This window comes from Asterias amurensis, chromosome 7 (genome assembly GCF_032118995.1).
Source record: "Asterias amurensis chromosome 7, ASM3211899v1".
Taxonomy (NCBI): Eukaryota; Metazoa; Echinodermata; class Asteroidea; order Forcipulatida; family Asteriidae; genus Asterias; species Asterias amurensis.
The window spans coordinates 20095867-20117572 of NC_092654.1; the positions used below are offsets into that span (position 1 = coordinate 20095867).

At 38.7% G+C, this 21706-nt stretch overlaps 2 protein-coding genes across 3 annotated transcripts; both read right to left on the reverse strand.

Moving 5' to 3' along the window:
• Nucleotides 1–15: 15 nt before the first annotated feature.
• On the reverse strand, nt 16–8284 carry LOC139939499 (uncharacterized). 2 transcript variants are annotated; one of them, XM_071935463.1, is made up of 7 exons: nt 8243–8284; nt 7014–7308; nt 5488–5706; nt 4503–4550; nt 2865–3048; nt 1974–2119; nt 16–1062 (listed from the first exon to the last, which is right to left on the reverse strand). In XM_071935463.1, the coding sequence occupies exons 2-7, from the start codon at nt 7208–7210 to the stop codon at nt 156–158; spliced, it is 1701 nt and encodes a 566-aa protein (XP_071791564.1). In that variant the 5' UTR covers nt 7211–7308; nt 8243–8284; the 3' UTR covers nt 16–155. The 2 variants fall into 2 exon arrangements, with proteins under 2 accessions (XP_071791564.1, XP_071791565.1); XM_071935464.1 differs by lacking the exon at nt 8243–8284 and having other exon boundaries at nt 5488–5701; nt 7014–7152.
• Nucleotides 8285–10609: 2325 nt separating this feature from the next.
• LOC139939497 (uncharacterized) lies at nt 10610–20815 on the reverse strand. The gene is made up of 9 exons (XM_071935461.1): nt 20406–20815; nt 19229–19331; nt 18228–18284; nt 17068–17821; nt 16452–16673; nt 16079–16120; nt 15324–15501; nt 14325–14389; nt 10610–12554 (listed from the first exon to the last, which is right to left on the reverse strand). The coding sequence occupies exons 1-9, from the start codon at nt 20748–20750 to the stop codon at nt 11702–11704; spliced, it is 2619 nt and encodes an 872-aa protein (XP_071791562.1). The 5' UTR covers nt 20751–20815; the 3' UTR covers nt 10610–11701.
• Nucleotides 20816–21706: the final 891 nt, after the last annotated feature.

Genomic DNA, 21706 nt, shown 5'->3' on the forward strand with positions numbered 1-21706 from the left:
TTCTAACCAAATGCATTTTATAAAAAATGGTTACAAACGCTTTTTATAGACCAACTCGTCCGATCCAAGGCAATGTGTTCCTTTAAACACAACACACAAACGTTGGTTTTATAAGTTGGAAACAAACTTTTTGCAACATGAAATGATTGGGTGTTCTATTTGCTTTTGAGTGATTTAGACTTCGACCTGGTTTGATGTTTCGATTCAGGTTTAGGTTTTGATTCAGGTTCAGGTTTGGGTTTAGATTTAGGCTTAGCCTTAGGTTTAGATTTAGGCTTTGACTTGGGTTTAGGCTTAGCTTTAGCTTTAGAATCAGGTTTGGGTCTAGGTTCAGATTTAGGATTACAATTGGACTGCTGAGAGGAGCCTGGAAGTGTAACAACGGATAAGACATTTTTATTCCACCAATCGATTCCATGTTTTTTCTTCTTATGATTCTTGAGACTGATGTTATGGTTGAAAGACTCGTCACACAGGTCACAGGAGTAGGGTTTAATCCCAGTATGGATACGGGTGTGCTTAAACATGTTGTACCTCTGGGTGAATCGACGACCGCAAACATTGCACTCAAAAGGTTTCTCTGGGAGATGAATTTTCTTGTGAATGATGAGTTTGTTTTTATTGAAGAAAGATTTGTCGCAGACGTCGCACTTTTCATTCCTGATGCCAAGGTGAGCCGTGATGTGCCTCAGCAGGGTAATCCTATTGGAGTAAAGCTTACCGCAGTGTTGGCAAAGTAGAGTTTTCGACGGCTCAATCCCATAGTGTCTTGCCAGGTGCCGACGTAGCTTGCTCGGTGAGGCAAGTTTCTTTCCGCATACCGGACAGTTGCAGTGATTCTCCCTTCTGTGTTCCGCCAATTTCTCTACGAATTTCTCACAATCTTTACACTTCATCAACGTGGTTGCGACATCTTTTACCAACGGTAAATGCGATTTCGGAATGGTCTTATTGTCTCCACTATTCTGTTCCTGATGATGGACAATATAATGTGGTAGGACATCTTCGTGAAGCTGTAATTGCTCATCGCAGATCTTGCATTGGTATGCTGTTCTCTTGGGTCTGTTGGAGAAAAAAAGTTAACAGAGCTAAGCTGATATGGTATACCTCCATAGTACTTAAGCAGCATGCAGCATCAGAATCCAGCCTTCTCCAGAAGATGATCAGAGCATACTAATCGAAATGTCGAGTTTAAACCAACGGTTCTTTTCAGAACCACCCCAACTCATTAGAGATAGTCAATACATGGTGTTACCGCAAACATTTCCATATCGTATTTCCACCATGCAAAGTTTTCAAATGCTACAGAGCTAAGCTGATAAAACTGCTACCAACTTGCATTCATTCATCCCCACACTGCCTTGCACAGGTATAATATTTAGTCCTTGGAAAAAGTAGAAATATTGTATCGAGTACAAGGGCTTTTCAGGCGATTTAGTCAGAATTTTTCAGATTTTTCCCAAGGGGGAAAACAAAATTGGAAGACGGACTTCGTAGGAAGAATATCATGCCTACTTGTTACTCTGGAGCAATCTCTCCTTTCAACTTCACCAAACCAATTCCTATCTTCAATCTGTTTTTCCATTGTTTTGTTTAAAACTTTGTCTTCTCTGTGTTTATGAAACATGAGTGGTTTTTTTTTGGGGGGGGGGGGTAAACACTGTTGCTTTAACAAGTTTTCATTATTTGTAATGAATGAATTTTATCACCAAGTCAATAGTATACATTATGCCTTGAAGTCATCGAACCAAATAGAAGTCAACGATCATGAAACAACATAGCTACATGTTGATTTTTGGACTATATGTAGTACACGAGAGTACCATACTGTCGTGACTCATTTGCAAAATTATTAAGAAAAGACCGACATTAAAGCTTGAAGCCTAAAGTTGGCTCTCATTTTGTTTCATCTCTGAGTTTGGTGTCTGTTCCCCTAGCTAAATGACAACACACTAAATTCTAAAGGAACTTACTTCTTGACTTCATTGTTATCAACATCTTTGTCTTTAACAGATGCTAAAACATCTTTGTCTTCAATAGATGTTAGTACATCTTGGTCTTTAATAGATGCTAATACATCTTCGTCACTGTCTGAAGATGATAACCTGTCTCCTCCAACCTTAAAAGAAACAAAGTAAAATAAACCAAAGGTGAAAAGTTGACTTTTAAAAATCTTAGCAAATAATAATAATACTAATAATATCAAAGTCTTATATATTGCACGTATCTACCAAACAAGGTACTCAAGGCGCTGAGTATATACCAACTTTCAGAAAGATAGGTTATTGCAGTGATGAATTCTGAGACCCAATTAATTTGAACCTTAAGAGTTTACAGCAGCCACAGCCAGGAATAAAGAGGCAAACCCTGTCTCTTTTCGATAAGTGCAGTGTGCAGTGTTCTTTTACATGCATTAAACAACATATGGGACCAACGGCTTTACGTCCCATCCAAATGATGAAGCAATGGTTAAGTGTCTTGCTCAAGGACACAAATGTCACTGCTGGGGATTCCAACCCACATCCTGCATATCAGAAACACCAGAGTTAAAATTCGGTGCTCTTAACCGCTCAGCCACGAATCTTCCACATTATTTGCAAGGGTCTACCTTTCAATATGATAGTAGTAGGATGCCAAAACATAAACGATCAAAAGATCATTCATTTTCATGATAAACTACAGCTTATAATACTGCAAGCAGGACCAGTATAATCACTAACATTCTTAACAAACATAGTAATCCAAACAGTAAGTGAAATATATGTGACCACAAGAGGGCGCTAGACCGAAGTGGCGCTTTTAGATTTCAGTATTTGAAGATTTCAATAAATAAATAACCATGACAATAACGTCCCTTCACTTACACTACTATCATCACTAAAACCGTCTGCCTCTGGATCAAAGTCTGAATCACTATCATCCTCCCCAAGTCCTACAATATCTTCTTCCTCATCTTCATCTTCTAGGTACTCCTCCTCCACCTCCTCCTCCACCATGTTTTCCCCTGTGCCGTCGTTCACTTCATCAATAACTGCATCCTGTCTCCATCTGAGAAGGGATCAAAAGAAAATAAATCACACGAATGAAAGGAGTGAAACAAGACTTGCACCTTAACCATCACCTGTTCATGTTGGTTTTCCTTAAGCACATTGCAAGATGATACAGTGAGACATTGACACATGATGCGTTTTCTGTCAAGCACAAGCAGGTCTGTCAAAGCACCTCACACTATTAGAGGCACTGGACATTATTGGTAATTGTCAAAGACCAGTCTTCTCACTTGGTGTATCTCAACATATATGCATCAAATAACAAACTTGTGAAAAGTTTGAGCTCAATCAGTCGTTGAAGTTGCGAGATAATAATAAAAGAAAAAACACCCTTGTTACACAAAGTTGTGTGCTTTCAGATGCTTGATTTCGAGACCTCAAATTCTAAATCTGAGGTCTCGAAATCAAATTCGTCGAAAATTACTTCTTTCTTGAAAACTACCTTACTTCAGAGGGAGCAGTTTTCTCACAATGTTTTATACTATAAACCTCTCCCCATTACTCGTTACCAAGTAAGGTTTTATGCTTATCATTATTTTTGGTCTTTACCAATAGTGTCCACTGCCCTTAAGTTATTAATAATTTCACCAGTCCCCAGAAGCTTCCCAATGTCAAGTATGCAGTCATCAGCAATAGCACACAAGATGCAAATAAATAAATAGCATATCTTGACCCTAAACAAGTACCACTTTATTCCTGGCCAATATTAGAAATTTTAGTCAAGTGGCTTGCTCAAGGAGATACATGTTAGTGTCCTCACTGGGATTGAACCTGTGAGGACTCAGCAACTTGAGTTTAATGTACACTTGGGTTAAAAAAAGACAATAATCATGAATAAAATCACTGAGAGAGACGCCTACAGCTTGCTGGTCACTGTTTGCGTACAGCCGATTATTCAATATCACACCTGGGGTCGATTTCACAAAACTCTAGGCAATGCTTAGAGATAGGACTGGTCTTAAGTAACTCATCCTAACTTAGGACTAGTCCTATCTCTTAGCATTGCCTAGGACTAGTCCTAAGTTAGGAAGAGTTTTGTGAAATCGACCCCTGATCTTCTGGAATCCTCCTGGCTAATATCCGAATCGCGGCAGGAGGAAAATGAGCTACCTAGACACCATCACCAAAGACACAAGTCTAAATCATAATGAGACCCAACAACTCATGAGGGATAAAGCAACCTGGCACCACCTCACCAAATCTGCTTCTACTATACCGTCTAAGGATGAAGGACGATGATGATGATGATGATGAAAATCATTGTCAGAAACTGTAAATTCTTGAACTAAAACCTCTAAATATTCCCAAGAAACGTAAATCGTGCTGCCATCGCTAACAAGTTGCTGCATTGCAAGGAAACAACAAGTGTTACCAGGTCACCCCGCTTTTAACCTTCTGGAAGATTTGTCCAGAGTGAAAAGAGCATTGAATAAATAAATTAGATCTGTTTACCTATTATTAATGTCAGGGCTATTGGAGTTCTCTAGTTGCTCCTCCAAACTGAAAATAAGAAGACAACAAAATTATTTGTATAGGCCCAGCCTATAAGTCTGTAAAACTTGAAATTATATCTTTGTTAAGACGTTAATTCAAAGTCCCCACCCAGCCACAGATCCAGGATTCTTTTCAAGCAAGGGGCACACCTAAATTCTTAAATCATTGATCAAAATTAGGAAACCTACCATGTTGGATCCTTGTAGGAATGGCAGTGATACGACGGCAGTAACAGAGATAGTCATTTTAAGAGAAGGTGGGTGTTCAAGTAACAAACCATTATTAAGTTCCACACCGGCATGAAATGTAGTCTTTGAGAGGGCAAGGCCATTTTCATTTTGCAAAGGGCACTTCCATTGGAAAACTTAAAGGAACACGTTGCCTTGGATCAGACGAGTTGGTTTTTGAAAAGCGTTTACAACCGTTTGTTATGCATATGGTTGAGAAAAGATGTTTTAAAAGTAGAATACAATGATCCACACACATTTGCCTCGAAATTGCGTGGTTTTCCTTTTTCTTTGCGAACTAACACGGTCGGCCATTTATGGGACGAGGTAAAAGGAAAACCACGCAATTTCGAAAGATACTTGTGTGGATCATTAAATCCTACTTTTAAAATATCTTTATAATCATATGCATTTTATAACAAACGGTTACAAAACGCTTTTCAAAGACCAACTCGACCGATCCAAGGCAACGTGTTCTTTAAGGTCTATGGGAAAGTTTTAAAGGGGCACCAAGGACATGACTAGGGCAACAGACGCCATGGCCTTCGTGGTCTTTGTGAAATTCCAGGCCTGCCATGGTCTATGTGTACTCTGCGTATATAACGGCTTGAGCAATACGGTATAGGGGCATTTTCAGTACGTGACTCAACTATCCTAATCAATGTTTCTTGATCATGATAAAAATACCAACATTGAGCTCAGGGAGATACTCTTACCGATCTAGAAGACAACTGCTAAAAAGTTCATCCTGACTCCAGGTTGGGTTGTTGTAGACATATCGGTCGAAGTAAGGAAGATCCTGCATTCTGTCTCTAAGGGTGCTCCATCTTCCCGCCTCATTGTGGAACACCCCTAGAGGCTGCACATCTTCATCTGTTGTGTCTTCCTCTTGAACTGGCTTGACTTCATCTCCATGGGCAAGATCACCTTCTAAACTAATTCACCAAACACATAAATGAAAATGAAGACTTGATAAAGGCTATTTTGTGAAATGAGGAAAACATTTTACTAAATTTCCAGGCGACATCTTTGTAAGGTTGTTGGACTAGAACCAAACCTTACCAGACAGATGTGAATAAATAAGAACTTTCAAATAATACCAAAGGGCCTATATAATTTATTAACACAATTTCACATTATCATGGTTGTCTTTCTTACATCCATACTTGTCTTCCTCGGAGCATTGCTCGGAGTGACAGTTCTTAGACTAAGCCCTACTTTATAAATAGCAAAAAGTAAATAAAGAGTAAAATTATTTTCCTGTAGGCATAACTAGTCCTTAAAACACAATAATTTCAACAATTTCAATTTAACAAATTGTGGACTATTTGCCTTTTTAATTTGAACAGCAAACTAATGTCAGGCTTATTTTGAATATTTAAAGTGAAATCCGTCTGTTCTGTGATAATGTGGGTTGTCTTTCTTACATCCATACTTGTCTTCCTCGGAGCATTGCTCGGAGTGACAGTTCTTAATGTTAAACCTTTCTAGACTAAGCCCTACTATAAAGTTTAGCAAAAAGTAAATAAAGAGTAACATTATTTTCCTGAAGGCATAACTAGTCCTTAAAACACAATAATTTCAACAATTTCAATTTAACAAATTGTGGACTTCTTGCCTTTTTAATTTGAACAGCAAACTAATGTCAGGCTTATTTTGATTTATTTAAAGTGAAATTTGTTCTGTTATGTGAACTATGAAAATATTTATCCGGCAGATTTAATTTATACTGCACTATGTTTTAATTTATTACAACATTGGCTTAAAAATGAATTATAAACTTTCATACTGAAACGAATCAATAAAGGCCTATCAAAGACCCTGTAACTGGGGCACTGTGTACTCCTTTTTCAAAATCTTGACATTATCGGTCATAATGTCAAAATTTCTGGGAAAAAGGAGTACGACGCCCCAGTTACCGGGTCTAGGCCTATTGCAACTAACCAGGGCCCAATTTCATAGAGCTGCTTAAGCAAAAAAATCCTTGCTTAGTAAAATCAGATTACCGGCCAAGACTCCACTCAATTGTTATGCTAAGTAAACAACAGCTAAATACCAGTCACAAACAATGGCATGAAATTTTGGCCAGTAACATGTCTGAAATTAGCGAGCTGTTTTCGTGCTTAAGCAAATTTTTTGCTTTATAAGCAGCTCTATGAAATTGGGCCCTGTCCTTGACACAACCATGAAGGCCTAGAGCTGTTCCTTGCTCTATCTATGTTACGTTGCAACTAAATCTTACCAGTCTAAGAGGTAACTTGTAAAAGCCACATCCTCTCTACTCCAAGTTGGTAACTGATCCCCTTTGACCGTCTTCATGTATTTCTGAAGATCATATTGCTGATAAAGCATCTGATCTCGAAGTCTCTCCCATCTTTGGGCCTCATGCGGGAGAAAACTCTTTAAGTCCACACCAATACCGTTTGAATGAACAGACATGATGCAGATGATTGATGTTGATCATCTTCAACCAAGTCCAAGTGTTGTGGCTGCCCTTGGTGCACGTAGTCAAGATGTCATTGATGATCATCTATGATCTAGGGGTTTAACAATATTAATAGCTGTATTTGCATCGTGGACAAAGAATGTTAACTTTGGTTTTACCCATAAACAAATACAATGATGTGTGTTAGCAGCCTACTCAGTGCTTTCCCGAGTTCTGTGAAAATAAAGTCTCAGCTCTCAGGTAAGTAATAAATACTACTAACGGTACTAAAATTCATGCTTGTGGATCTTGGGATTGTTTGTAATTGTCAGCATTGTTGTTTGTACGACTAAGTAAGAGAACTAAAATAAGAGGCTCATTCTGCTGACATCACCATGAAGAGTTGATAGCATGATAACAGAACGAACCTCATATTACTCTTCTATCTAGGAGTAATTACTCTTCTGAGAGTAATGAGACTGGCAAAGACTGGGCCATGGTGTTAGACCAACTTTGTTTGAATTGAAGTTCAAAAATACAATCGTCAGGACAGTGACACACCCCCACCCACACTCAGTGACAGGTGTTTTCAACGTTCAATCAGTTGTAAATAATGGGTATGCAAACACTAAACAGCTTTTTGTTAAATGAAAACACCACACTCCTTCCTTCCTATTACTAAACAACTATTAAACCATGCTAGTAACACAGAGAGGAAGAAAATTAGTTAACACACACACAGTGTCAGTTGTTAGCTAGGACACGATGAACATGATGAAAATCATCAGCTGAGTGTCTTTCAACAAAATCTTGCCGTAGACCGTGTAGTAACTAGTAGACCCTATGTCTTAGTGACTGGGGCCGCAAAGGAATCTAGCGCCCCAGTCACTGGGCTTGCCGGTCTCAGTTTTCAATCTTTACAAAAATCGACTCATTTTTTATTATAAAAATTAGTTCAAATCATATAAAAAGGAAAAACAAAGCCAGACGTGATCTTGGTTTTTATATAAAATCTTTGTCATACATAAACCCTAACCGCATCGTACCTTCACAAGCATCCAGATCGTTGACTGCTGCTCTGCAAGAAGAGCTAGGAGCAAGGATCGGAAGCGCCCTCATCCAGAACAAAACGAAACAAACAGCAGACCTGAAATAGCGCCCTCTTGTGGATTATTTTGACATTCATTCCAGGCGTGTGATGGGTCATAAAGAAAGGACAACCAGTTGGATGGGGGTGGTGGTGTCAAAAATAATATTTTATGGATGCTCACTTCCAAACTAACAAAGACACAAAATGAAGAGGATAATGAAAAATGATTCAAAAAAACATTTACAGAGTTTAATGACTATTCATAGGCCTAAGTGTGAACCAAATAATTATTGCAGATACTGGGAGAGAAAAGCTTTTTTTGCCCCCTTTCCAATTCACTTAGTTTTTTTAAAATCCACCCAAGATTGTGATTAAGTCTCTTGATGATATAAACCTAAAGAAACTTGCAGACGATGGCATTAAAAATGGGGGATGTATTACGTGTAAAGATTAAATTGAAATATAGAAGGGTGTAGTATTTTGCCTTTGCTTGTAAATGTTGTATTATAGTATTATTTCATGTATTATTGTTCCATTTGCTTCTTGTAAAACGTAGTCCTTTATTTACTCCTAATTGTTTTGTTTATTTGTTTGGATTTGGAGCAAGTGCTTGTGCAATGCATTGGGTAAAAAAATTGGTTTGTTTCTACTACTCAGTCTATACCCTCAGTCCCCTAGGCCCCAAACCCTCACTATCCCCTGTGCTTGATCCTACTGACACAGTTCAGTGAGCACACATCCCCAACACACCACCCAAGGCTCCAGAGCAGGTTTCACCACGCCCTACCGAGCTCCATTTGCCACCTCTATTTCCCGTCTTCGTGCATCACCAAGCTAATCCGCCTCCACAGTACTTAAGCAGCATGCACATCAGAGTCCAGCTTTTTCCAGAAGACGATCAGAGCATACTGATCGAAACATCTAGTTGAAACCAACAGTTCTTTTCATAACCACCCCAACTCATAAGAGATAGTCATTACTCATTACATGATGTTACCGCAAACCTTTCTATATCGTATTTCCACCATGCAAAGTTTCAAATCCTATGTACTATAATAATAGTCGCCACTGAAAAGTACACCAAATAATCAAACTGTCTCAGAGAACCATACCAAATTGATTATTTCTTTTATTTATAAAGTATGGTCACATTGCCAGGACAAAAAGGCATACTCATAGGAATGTAGAATAGCCAATTTTGAATAACTTCTGAAAAACATCTTTAGAAATCATAATCACATGTATTTAGATTTCAAGTGTTTAGGTGCGCAATTGGTCTTGCAGTTTCATAATCACCTATTTAGATTTCAAGTGTTTAGGTGCGCAATTGGTCTTGCAGTTTCATAGTCACCTATTTAAATTTCAAGTGTTTAGGTGCCCAATTGGTCTTGCAGTTTCATAAATCACCTATTAAGATTTCAAGTGTTTAGGTGCGCAATTGGTCTTGCAGTTTCAGGTCATTTTTCAGACAACGGACACTGTTTTTTTTGTGAAGTGCTTTAAAACCTTCCACCTGCTACTGTAGAATCAGATTTCATTTTCAGACTTGACAATGTTAAGAGAATAAAGTGAAGATAACAAATGAGTACCACAAAATGATTTAGCTACCCCCCAAAAGGTACAACTGAAATCAAATAGGTTTGCTGATTTTTTTTTTTGAGATTCGCAAACTACATGTATGTCAATAAGCCTTTTTGAGGTATGGCGGACTTGATGGGAGTATACTGTTTGGTTGGGTGTAAAAACACAATATTACCCAAACCTTAGTGTTGTAACACTGTGTCCACCATATCTCAAAGAGGCTTTTATGGGAGTTGGCCTACAAAAAAAACCCAACCTAGAATTGATTTACATCGCTTTGTGGTCATGTTCTGTCCATCAATACGAAATCCACAGGTAACTTCTTAATGTATATCTTACAGTGTCTGTGGGATTCAAACCAAAACCATTAAACCAAGAGAGGTTTGCAGTAACAACAGACTTAAGCCCAGCTTATCAATTTTCCGCCTTAAAGGAACACGTTGCCTTGCATCGGACGAGTTGGTCAAAACAAAAGCGTTTGTAACCGTTTTTTATAAAATGTATATGGTTGGAAAGATGTTTTAAAAGTAGAATACAATGATCTACACAAGTTTGCCTCGAAATTGCGTGGTTTTCCTTCTACTGTGTGAACTGACATGGTCGGCCATTTATGGGGGTCAAAATTTTGACCCCCATAAATGGCCGACGTGTTAGTCGACGAGGTAAAAGGAAAATCATGCCATTTCGAGGCATGTTTGTGTGGATCATTATATTCTACTTTTACAACATCTTTCTACCCATATGCATTTTGTAAAAAACGGTTACAAACGCTTTTCAAAGACCAACTCGACCGATCCAAGGCAACGTGTTCCTTTAAAGACAATGGACACTATTGGTAATTGTCGAAATCCAGTCTTCTCACTTGGTGTATCTCAACATATGCATTAAATAACTAACCTGTGAAAATTTGAGCTTGATTGGTCGTCGGAGTTGCTAGATAACTATGAAAGAAAAAACACCCTTGTCACACGAAGTTGTGTGCTTTCAGATGCTTGATTTCGAGACCTCAAATTCTAAACTTGAGGTCTCAAAATCAAATTCGTGGAAAATTACTTCTTTCTCGAAAACTACGTCACTTCAGAGGGAGCCGTTTCTCACAATATTTTATACTATCAACCTCTCCCCATTACTCGTTACCAAGTGAGGTTTGATGCCAATAATTATTTTGAGTAATTACCAATAGCGTCCATTGCCTTTAAGCTGGCCCCTAAGCCTAGTATATGTACTTAAGGAGCATCCAGCAACAGTGTCCAACCTTCTCCTGAAGACATTCAGAGCATACTGATCGAAATGTCGAGTCGTTAACCATCGGTTCTTTTTAGAACCAATACTACTCAAAAAGAGATATTCACTTGGTATTACCCAAAAACCTCTCTTCCACGCCAAGGACAGAAATGTACATTCTACAGTGTCTTTGGGACTCAAACCTATAACAGCATCATTCCTTAAAGCCATTGGACCCTTTCGGTAAACAGTATTGTCCAAGGCCCACACTTTGTGTATCACAACTTCTATATCAAATAACAAACCTGTGAAAATTTGGGCTTAATCGGTTATCGGAGTTGGGAGAAAATAACAGGAAAACCCACCCTTGTATCCGCGCGTTTCGCCGTGTCATGACATGTGTTTAAAATAAATCCGTAATTCTCGTTAACGAGAATTGATATTGTTTTACTGTTTTCTCAAAAAGTAAAGCATTTCATGGAATAATATTTCAAGAGAAGTATTTCACCACTACCTTCTGTAAACCCTGTAAGTTATTTGTAAATCTGTGAACTTTTTTTTTTCCCTGTACCGAAAGGGTCCAATGGCTTTAATGCTATTTACAGCCAACCTAATCAGTTTCTTTGAGTTGTTTTCTTTTTCTTGCAGACTTCCGAAGAGGTGACTTTGGTTGAGGGTCCTTTTTGGCAGACTTTTGTTGAGACAACTTTGGTAGAGATTCTTTTTTTGCAGACTTTCGACGAGGTGTCTTTGGTTGAGTTGTCACTGCTAAATTGTCTTTATTCCACCAATCGATGCCATGTTTTTTCTTCTTATGATTCTTGAGACTGATGTTATGGTTGAAAGACTCGTCACACAGGTCGCAGGAGTAGGGTTTAATCCCAGTATGGATACGGGTGTGCTTAAACATGTTGTTCCTCTGGGTGAATCGACGACCGCAAACATTGCACTCAAAAGGTTGTTCATTATTGTGAATAAGTTTATGCCGACTCAGAGCCCCTGCAACGATACTGTTGCAAATGTTGCATTTATATTTCTTTAGTTTCTCTCCGCGATGCACCTTCAGGTGCCTGCTGAATGAAGTCCGAGTGACATAGCGCTTTCCACAATAATCACACAATAAGTTTTTGCGTTCCTCCTCAGTTTTGGTGTGTCTCTCCATATGTTGCAGTAGAAATTTTTGCGAGGCACAGACCACTCCACAAACTTTACAGACTTGATGGTTCTCTCGTCTATGCCGCTTCAAATCTGCCTCGTAACTTCCACATTTTTTACAATAAAACAGCACTGTTGAGAAATCTTCCGCTTTCATTGTAGGCGGTAGTGACGTGGTCTTCTTCTTAGAAGTTTTGTTGTTGTACACCTCTTCATGTTGCGTCAAATAATGATGAATAACTTGAAACTGCGTTGGCAAATGCTCCTTGCAAATGTTACACTGATGCACTTTTTGCTTTGGCCTGGCCCTGGTGGTAGAACACAAAATGTTGGTTCAAATAAAAGTGGCTTTTAAAGAATAGAGGGACATAACAAGTTGCATTGGATCCAGCGAGTTTGTCTATGAAAAGCATTTGAAACCATTTGTTGTGAAATGCATGGTTGGAAAGATGTTTTAAAAGTAGAATATAACGTTCCACACAAAAATAACTTGTAATTGTGTGGTTTTCCTTTTATTTTCGAAACAAGCATGGTGGGCCATTTTGTGAAGTCAAAATATGACGTGGTGCGTTAGTTCACGACGTTAAAAAGGAAAACTGTACAATTTCGAGCCAATTTTTTTGTGGAGCATTGTTAAACATTTTTCCAAACATATGCATTTTATAACAATCGGATTTGAAACACTTTTCATAGACCAACTGGCCCGATCTAAGGCAACGAGTCCCTTTCACCAAGATAGGTTGCAAGCAAACATCTACAACAATCTCAGTTGCACCAAAGTTTTCATTCAAGTATAAATTTTAATGAACTCCAAATCAACATGTTACCTTGGCGATGAGCAGGTTCGCTACTTTGAATGTTTAGGAACAAAACCTCAATTAACAACTTGCAAAAGTTGTTTGACAGTAAAATTGACTCCGTCTACATAAACGTGATGTTTCCCACCAGCTCAACTTTGTTGAACATTTAAAAATGAAGAAATCCATAATAAAGGTTCAATAGTATTCTGGAAAATAAATCAAAGTTGCATGGTTTTCTTGTTCTATTGGGAACTAGGATGGACAAAACTTGACGTGGTTTGTTAGTTCACGTTTAAAGGAAAACTGTGAAATTTTGAAGCATTTATTTTGTGGATCATTATTAAACATCTTTTCAACCATTAATTGGTAAACCAAACCATACCTCGATTAAATTGTAGGATATGTTACAAATTTCAAGTGTCAAGTCTCATTTGCATACAATGAGAGCAAGTCGTAGCTCGACTATCTCAGAAACAGGTTTTGTGCAGTTTTCGTGTTTAACTTCAAAGTAAAATGTTTTGTCTTTTAAATAGAAGTCAAACTTCAAACTTGTTAATTATTTACCAACATGAGATAGAGCAAGTCACAGCTCGGCTACCTCAGAACCTGATTTTGTGCAGTTTTCATAATTCATATTTCAAATTAAAGGGTTTTTATACCTTTTTGTGGATCACGTTTTTGGCCATGACATGAACCCTTACTCACTGTGAATGAAGATGTATGTAATGTAATTCTCGGCACCCCCGAACAAAGATATTGACAAAATAGGGACACCGCCAATATAGGGCTAAATAGCTCAGTTGGTACAGCGCCGGCACGTTAATCCGGAGGTCGATGGTTCGAATCCCACTCTAGTCAATTCTTTGTTCAACCCCAAAAATAATGTAATATTCTGTAGAAGTTTCAGCTTCATAGGTTGTTAAGTTTTTGAAAAAATAAGTGAACATCACAGAGCAAGATTTTTTCAGGAGAGATCCACAAGTCCATTGTACATGCAAAAATAACTTTTGGAAAGTTGTTTTACTCAATTCTCAAACCTTACAACACCCCAGCAAGTTAAAGGAAGCTTTCAATTATAATTATATTTAAACCCTGTAAGTTTAATGTAAATATGTAGACTTTTGTGTTTCAAAGTGTCATAAAAAAGAACCCAGACCCTTTAAAGCCAACATTTTAAATTATTTAATCAGACATTTTGGGCAACAAAATGAGAGGCACCATAAACTTGTACATAAAAACAGTTTAATCGATGCCCAAAACAACTCTCAAGTTACTTACATCACGTCAGCATCTTCAATCTGATCACTGTCTGAAGATGATTCATTTGGCTCTTTGGGAAGAATCTGAAATAATTTGAAAAGAAATACAATCAAACATGAAAGTGCCATAGCTGGAGAGTGTAGCGCCAAGAGGTCAAAGTTGAAGGCTCTGGCCCTTCATATGCATCGTCTTCAACAAAACATTTTGCATTGTTTCCAGATATAAGTGAAAACCCTGCCCACCGCCATCAGAACTCAAAGACTCTGTGTTACGACCAGTGTTGAAAACACAAAGGGTGTCCCGCTCACAACTCGTAATCTTTGCCCAGCACTCTGAGCATAATACATTGTGCCGCACAGCACAGATTTCCCCCAGAGTATGTCAAATCATTGTACTGTGCATTTATCTCAAAAACAGCTGATGATAAGGAGAACCAAATGTCACACTAGACAGAACACAGTTAAGAGGCAATTCAATGTTTCAATGGATGATTCAACTTATTGCATGGGCCAATAGACAAAAGTTTGGAAACCAGGCATCATGCCTACCCAGGGGTGAGAGAAGTCTGAAACTTGGAATACAAATTCAAAGGTATGTTGAATTGATGCACTTTTTACTGTTTGGTAACCCCTGGGGTTATAGATCCCAAGGAGCTTTTGGGAACAGTATACAAAGCACTGAAGTAGACCAATAAGCAGGATTTCTTTATTTGTGGAAACAAAAATTCTGATTTTCTTCACCAGGCCGACATAAAAAGTGTGAATTCAGCCAAAAGTCTGAACAATCTCATCCCTGCTACCTGAAGCTTGCAGTTCAGCAATGAGACCCATTAAACAAGTGTAATTTTGTTGATGCACCCACCCTTTGTTTGCTCAAACAAATTTGAAGTTAGAGCGTGACACCACTAAAATTGGTAAAGCTACATGTACAACCCTGGTTGTGACAGGTAATTGCATTATGGGTGATGTGATAACAGTAGGTCAAATCAGAGAATAACACATGGAAGATTCTACTTACAGGTGAAGAAAAGCGTCCAGGTTTTCTGCGAGGGCGTGGCTCAATATACTCTGGCACATAATCTGCATCGTTGGGATCATCGTAGAGTTCTTCATCCTCCTCCTCCTCCTTTTCTTCATCTTCTTCTTCTTCTTCTGTTGTATCTTCTTCTTTGAGATGCTGTTCGGACACCTCACCTCTGTCAATGACCAAAGTACAGAGTTTGTAAACACTGGGGGAAGAAGCTTGCATTCAATAGATGTTAACTTTGCATATTCATATTCATTTTAGTTTTTACCCATATACACTGATTTGTGTTAGCACTGTATACGCAGTACTTACATGTACCCGAGTTCTGTGAACAAATCACAGCCATATTACTTGGGTGAGATTCGAAACCACGACCTTAGAACAGTTTCATACCAACTAGACTAGTCTGTTTTTTTTTTATGACACTGCTCCAGAATTGCAGAGGTCGTGGGTTTAAATAGTCAGGTTGGTAAGACACTGCTCTAGAATTGCAGAGGTCGTGGGTTTAAATAGTCTAGTTGGTAAGACACTGCTCTAGAATTGCAAAGGTCGTGGGTGCAAATCCCACCTGAGTAATATGCCTGTGATTTTTTTTACAGAACTCGTGTAAATACAGAGTATACAGCACTAACACACATCGGTGTCCGATGATGGCCAAAACTCTCAAATGTTTGCTTTTTCTGTGGCCCAAATTTCTGGGAATGGAAGTTTTTAATGGAACTCCCTAACAAAAGATGATAATTTACCTCTTTTTAGCTGGCTGTAGGTTTTCCAGTTGCTCCTCTAAGCTGAAAATAATGAAAGAAATCTTAAACATTAATAATTACTTACACAGGTTATTGTTGCCTAGCATTGAGTAATGTAGGTCTCGAGACCTGGTCTCGGTCTCGAGACCTGGTCTCGGTCTCGAGACCTGGTCACGGTCTTGAGACCTTTTTTTGGTGTCTAGGTCTTGGATTGGTCTGCAAAATGTATCGGTCTTGGAGGGCTGTCTCAGTCTTGGTATCGGACTTAGAGGTCTAAACTACAACACTGCTAGCTTTATAAAAACCCAAATTTAAGTTATCTAGAGTTGGGCCCTGATATCTTTCTTTCCTCAAGATTATTGAAGGTCCTTACCGATCCAGTAAACAAGAGGTGAACAGTTCGTCTCGTCTCCATTTAGGCCTGTCTGGATTATGGACATATCGATCAAAGTATGGAAGGTGCTTCATCCTGTCTCTCAGCGTCTCCCATCGTCCGGCTTCATGAGGGAATATCCTATAAAGCTCTGTATGTACTTCTTCGTCTTCATCTCCTTCTCGGTTTATCTCGCTTCCGTGGGCCAGATCCAACTCTAAGCTAATGAAGAAATAGTTTATTTGACTGTTAGATAATAATAATAATAGCGGTTTCTTATAAAGAATGCATATCTGTCACTCCGTGACGCTCAAGGTGCTCTAATAATAATAATAACAATAATAACTATACTAATACTAATAATATTGAAGTCTTATAGCGACTCAAGGCGCTTAGTATAAATAATACATTTTTACGAAAAGCTAGGATATTGAAGTTAAGAATTCTGAGACCCAATTATGTAACGCCTTATACGAGTTTACAAGGTGCGTTACACAAGACATGGGAATGGCTTTACATCCCATCCGAAGGATGAGGTAATCATGGTCAAGTGTCTTGCTTAAGGACACAAGTGTCACGACCGGGACTCCAATAATGAAAATAACCTCTTTCTTACCAGTCCAATAGATAACTTGCAAATGCCTCATCATCAGTCCATGAAGTAAACTCATCCTCAACGACCCTCCTAGTGTATTTAAGAAGATCGGAATGAGGGAGCATTTGATCTCGAAGTTTCTCCCATCTGCTAAACTCATTTGGAATGAAACTCTGTAGCCCTCCATATACATGTACACCATCTTCACCTCCATTATTGATCTGCTCCAGCACTTCACTGCAATCCTCTGTAGTCATCACAGATGAGTCTCTAATCTCGGTCCATACACTTTGGTTTCGCACTTTGCTATCATCTATTAGCATCGCAGAAGAATCTGCACTCTCGGTTGGTACAATCCTATGTTGCACTTTGCCATCCTCAAAAGTCATCACAGAATAGTCTGCCATCTCAGAAAGTTCATCATCGTCTCGCACCTTGCAATCATTCAAAGTCATTTGAGAATAGTTTGCAATCTTGGTTGGTAGATTATTATGTTGCACTTTGCCATCCTCAAAAGTCATCACAGAATAGTCTGAAATCTCAGTTAGTTGATTCTCATCTCCCTCTATGCCATCATTCAAAGTCATTTGAAAATAGTCGACAATCTCAGCTCGTTGATTCTCATCTCGCTCTTTGCCATCATCCCAAATCATTTGAAAATAGTCGGCAATCTCAGCTGGTTGATTCTCATCTCGCTCTGTGCCATCATGCCAAGTCATTTGAGAATAGTCTGCTATCTTGGTTGGTAGATTCTTATCTTGCACTTTGCCACAACCTGTACTTAAAAGAAAATGCTTATGAGAAATGAGAGAACTGACTAACAAGCTGATGCAATTGCAAGAGTTTAGTTGGTGTTTTCACGGTTAAAAGCAAAGAGTACAAGTCAGTAAATAGCTTCACAGTACACAAACGAATACCGGTAACATAAACCCCATGCAACATTGTAAAACAATTGTGGACATAAACTAGACTGGAAATTCCAGTCTTTGGTCTTGCAATCAATCACAATAGCTAATCCTGGTGCAAACTAGGCTACTATTATATTCATTTTTAGGCTTAGGAAAGGCGCAATTAAGTTAAAAACGGTCATCAAAACACAAAATGATAGGAGACCTGTAAAAAAGGGAGGTATTTGCCAAGTAAAAAAAAAAAAAAAAATCAATAAAACAATCAACAATTACCTGTTGTCAATTCCCCGAGCTTTTGTATAGACACTGGCACTGCTCCTAAACCTGAAGCTAAAAAAAAAAGAAATAAAAAGGAAAAAAAAAAAAACCACATTCATAAATACCCCAGACAGTTTCTCTACTCCTATTGGTGGAGAACGCGTGGGTGTGCATAAACCTTTTGTTAATGACTGTTCTTATAAGACAGTTTCTTCATTCCTATTGGTCGAGAGCAACGGCCGATACGCGCAGACCCACAGCTTTCACTTATAAGGAGTTGTTTACCCGAGGGCAGCGGAGGGCTTTACCATTTCATAGCTGGGAGGGTGTTGTGTTGAAAGAAATCATTTAAAAAATTTTGCATTTATTTTACTTTTTGACCAACAAGTGATGTTTTTGACCAAAAAGGTATTTATGAATGGGAATCAAAGTGTGTTGAATCGGTTTTCAACTAGTGGTTTAAACCCGCCGAGGCCTGGTTCTTTATAATTTACCTCGACTTTGTCTCAGTAAATTATCAAAAACCAGGCCTCGTTGGGATTAAAGGAACACGTTGCCTTGGATCGGACGAGTTGGTCAAAACAAAAGCGTTTGTAACCGTTTTTTATAAAATGCATATGGTTGGAAAGATGTTTTAAAAGTAGAATACAATGATCCACACAAGTTTGCCTCGAAATTGCGTGGTTTTTCTTCTACTGTGCGAACTAACATGGTCGGCCATTTATGGGAGTCAAAATTTTGACCCCCATAAATGGCCGACGTGTTAGTCGACAAGGTTAAAGGAAAACCACGCAATTTCGAGGCATGTTTGTGTGGATCATTGTATTCTACTTTTACAACATCTTTCTACCCATGTGCATTTTATAAAAAACGGTTACAAACGCTTTTCAAAGACCAACTCGACCGATCTAAGGCAACGTGTTCCTTTAAACCACTAGCTGAAAACCTCTTCACCACACATTGATTCCCTTAATAATATTCAATAAAATAAGTATTCATCCTAGTTATACGTTTACCTGGTGTCGATTCCTTGAGCTTTTGTTTAGACAATGGCACTGCTCCTGACCCTGAACCTCCACAATACTTGGCATCATATGCTTGAAAAGCTTCAAGAAGTACCTACAAGTTAAATACATTAGTAAAGACATTTCGTGAAATACATTTATAAAGAAATAGTATTGACTTTTGGTATCACAGAAATGGTGCAAAGCCCAGAGGTCACAAATCCCGCTTTGTCATCCCTCACACCAAATCAACTGTGTTTACCAACTCCTTCTTCCCACGCACCATCCGGGACTGGAATAGCCTAGCAGTAGACCCAGCGGAGTACAAATCGCTTGACGCCTTTAAGCTTGCACTAAAGGCTCATCCATCTAGGTAGCTCTCCATATCTAACATTTTTTACTTGCACTTGTTTTCATAAATTATTTCCGCACTCGACAGCATGTCCTCCTTTTTTTCTTGAACGCATGCGCAATCACGCAGTGCATTTATCCTCACACATATGTGAGAAGTAAAAATGACAACTAAAAATTACAACAACAATTTTTATTTAATGCATACTGTTATAAATTCTGATAAGCATAATAAATATTAAGTCTACATTAAAGAGAAAATATCATAGATTGGTTTCTCATCTCCTGAAACCAAACATTACTGGTCTGAAATGGGGGAAAACGGATTGTTATGAAATGTGTGCTTCAAGGGGGGGGGGGGTGGGAAGTTTTACTTTCATGCCTTATGATATCTCTGGATTCTAACATAGGCCTAGTAGCCATAATGCCTTGGGATAAAAATGTAATTAAATTTGTTAAGTAGTAATTGAATATTATTTTTGATTTATTTTGCACGTCATACTAGCTTTTGAATATTCAATAAAATACCAACCAATGAAAGGTGTGAAAACATATGACGTTGCTCCAATGTCGTGCATGCATAATAAGCACTGTTAATACCGGACTGTCTCTCGCAACGTAAAACCAAAACTTTACAAATTTCAACACACCATGATGAAGTGAAAGTGTTATTGTTAAAAAATTGGATAGATGATTTGAAAAAAAAAATTTTAGTTTTTGATTGTGAACAATTTTCCTGTTATCCTACTGAAAACACATGACACCAGGATACTAGGATATTATATAAAACATAACGCCCTCACTCAAGTCAAAAATTAGTCAACAAAGTTCAAATTACCCGCTTTTTTTCACGTTTGGCAAATGCTCCTCTGGGTTCGACACGTCTTTCAGGTACCTTCTTTGACTTGTTAGCTGTAAATATTGTTGGGATGGCGTCATGTTTAAGAAAAACCTTTCTCTTCATGTCAAATGTGTGGTGCATTCCGGATTCGAAGCACGACGGCTCGAAGTGTTCGCTGCACAGCGCTGAAAAAGACGTTGGACCGGACCACTTTGTTGCTCTTTTAAGTCTGACATTCGCGGCCCATAACTGCCTATACTTGGGATCTGCAGGAAACAGATGCAAACTGACCCCATCTTTAGTTGTTTTGCCGCATCCAGCAGCAATACACCTGGTCGGCATTGCCGGAAAATGCAAGAAAAAACCTTTTTTTCGAAACGATGTAACTCACGACTTGTTCTTGTTGGACATTATTACTGCAGGCAAATTCGAGGGGGGTCGATGTTCGATCGAGAGAGGGCGGGCAAAGTCTGCCTCGATTGACGTCACAAAAGGGGATAGGCGGAGCATGTGGAGTCACCCCAAACAACTTAACTAATGCAGAGATGCCAAGTCCAGAGGCCAGCTATGCGTGAGATTTTTCAAAGCTCACCCCCCCCCCCCGGAATTTTTCCCCCAGTTTTAGAAGGCCTTTCTAATCGCCGCCCAACTTTTTTTTCCTTTTTTCTTTTTTTAAATAAAAAGAAAATCAGAAATTTAATTGTGGACAAAAAAGTGTTCCAAAATGCATCAAAAACCTCCTCAGAATAATTCACATGAGGTACACAGGAAATGTTGATGGTTAATGTGGAGGTCATAGAGCTATATAGCTCTATGGTGGAGGTACGATTGTGTCAGATTATTTCCTTCCAAACTTAAAAAAAAATCGACTAAAAAAATAGCAACCGTTTTTAGCATGAATGTGGTTCAATGCGAAATGAATTCACTTGTTTACTAACAATAATTCTCTTTTCTAAAATGCTCCTCCTGCATGTGCCCAATTTCATGGCTCTGCTCGCCGAATTCTGCGCTTCAATCATGATTCCCGGCTTATGTGCAACCACCGAATTTCTGCGCTTGCCTTGTAAGCGTAGAATTCCTAGTAATGAGGATTACGCACGCGCAGAAGCCAAGATTTGCCACTAGCCCGTGAAATGTGCTGGCCTTATATAGCACAGAAATCTCTGCTTCCGTAAGCGCCGTACGGCAAGCAGAGCTATGAAAATGTAGCTGGCCTCCCAGAGTTTGAGAATGGTGCCTTTAAAGTTGGTACTGAACCAGGCTTCAGGCGAAACTTTATTTTCCAGCCAAATTGATGT

What these genes read in the sequence shown, in the direction of transcription:
- LOC139939499 (XM_071935463.1), bottom strand. Translation starts at nt 7,210, where the DNA reads ATGTCTGTTCATTCAAACGGTATTGGTGTGGACTTAAAGAGTTTTCTC. An exon ending in AGCCCTGACATTAATAATAG is followed by an intron (nt 3,049 to 4,502) that starts GTAAACAGATCT and finishes ATCCCTTCTCAG; the next exon opens with ATGGAGACAGGATGCAGTTA. An exon ending in GTTTTAGTGATGATAGTAGT is followed by an intron (nt 2,120 to 2,864) that starts GTAAGTGAAGGG and finishes GTTTCTTTTAAG; the next exon opens with GTTGGAGGAGACAGGTTATC.
- LOC139939497 (XM_071935461.1), bottom strand. Translation starts at nt 20,750, where the DNA reads ATGCCGACCAGGTGTATTGCTGCTGGATGCGGCAAAACAACTAAAGAT. An exon ending in CCAAACGTGAAAAAAAGCGG is followed by an intron (nt 19,332 to 20,405) that starts GTAATTTGAACT and finishes TTTAACTTGTAG; the next exon opens with GTACTTCTTGAAGCTTTTCA. An exon ending in CTACAGCCAGCTAAAAAGAG is followed by an intron (nt 15,502 to 16,078) that starts GTAAATTATCAT and finishes GGTCATTGACAG; the next exon opens with AGGTGAGGTGTCCGAACAGC.